Source organism: Camelina sativa, unplaced genomic scaffold, assembly GCF_000633955.1.
Source record: "Camelina sativa cultivar DH55 unplaced genomic scaffold, Cs unpScaffold12229, whole genome shotgun sequence".
NCBI classification, from domain to species: Eukaryota; Viridiplantae; Streptophyta; class Magnoliopsida; order Brassicales; family Brassicaceae; genus Camelina; species Camelina sativa.
In genome coordinates this window covers 1-358 of record NW_010933271.1, presented here as the reverse complement: position 1 = coordinate 358, position 358 = coordinate 1, and the positions used below count along the sequence as shown (strand labels likewise).

Below are 358 nucleotides of genomic sequence, written 5' to 3'. Positions count from 1 at the left end.
TTCTTACTGTGTAGCTCGTTGAGCCATCTACCAATGCTGTGGAAAGTCTGCCGTCTGCTGATGTCGTAAACCAGAAGAGCTCCAACTGCACCTCGGTAGTACGCAGAAGTGACTGCTCTGAAGCGTTCTTGACCTGCTGTGTCCCATATCTGTGCTTTGATCTCCTTTCCGTTGATATCCATCTTCTGCGTCTGAAACTCCACTCCAATGGTCGACTTTGAATTGGGATAGAACTCATCCCTCGCAAATCTGGCAAGCAAATTTGATTTCCCAACTGCAGAATCACCGATTAGAACTATCTTAAAGAGGTAGTCTTCGCTCTTGTCGTCCTCAGAGTAGAAAGCCATCTCCTTTTTTT

At 46.1% G+C, this 358-nt stretch overlaps 1 protein-coding gene across 1 annotated transcript; it reads right to left on the bottom strand.

Annotated features, from left to right (window-relative positions):
- Positions 1 to 7: 7 nt before the first annotated feature.
- LOC104775329 (ras-related protein RABA5a-like) lies at positions 8 to 352 on the bottom strand (the record flags this gene model as incomplete). Its single annotated transcript, XM_010499463.1, has 1 exon — positions 8 to 352. A coding segment is annotated over exon 1 (340 nt), but the record flags the coding sequence as incomplete, so codon positions are not given.
- Between the last annotated feature and the right edge of the window lie 6 nt (positions 353 to 358).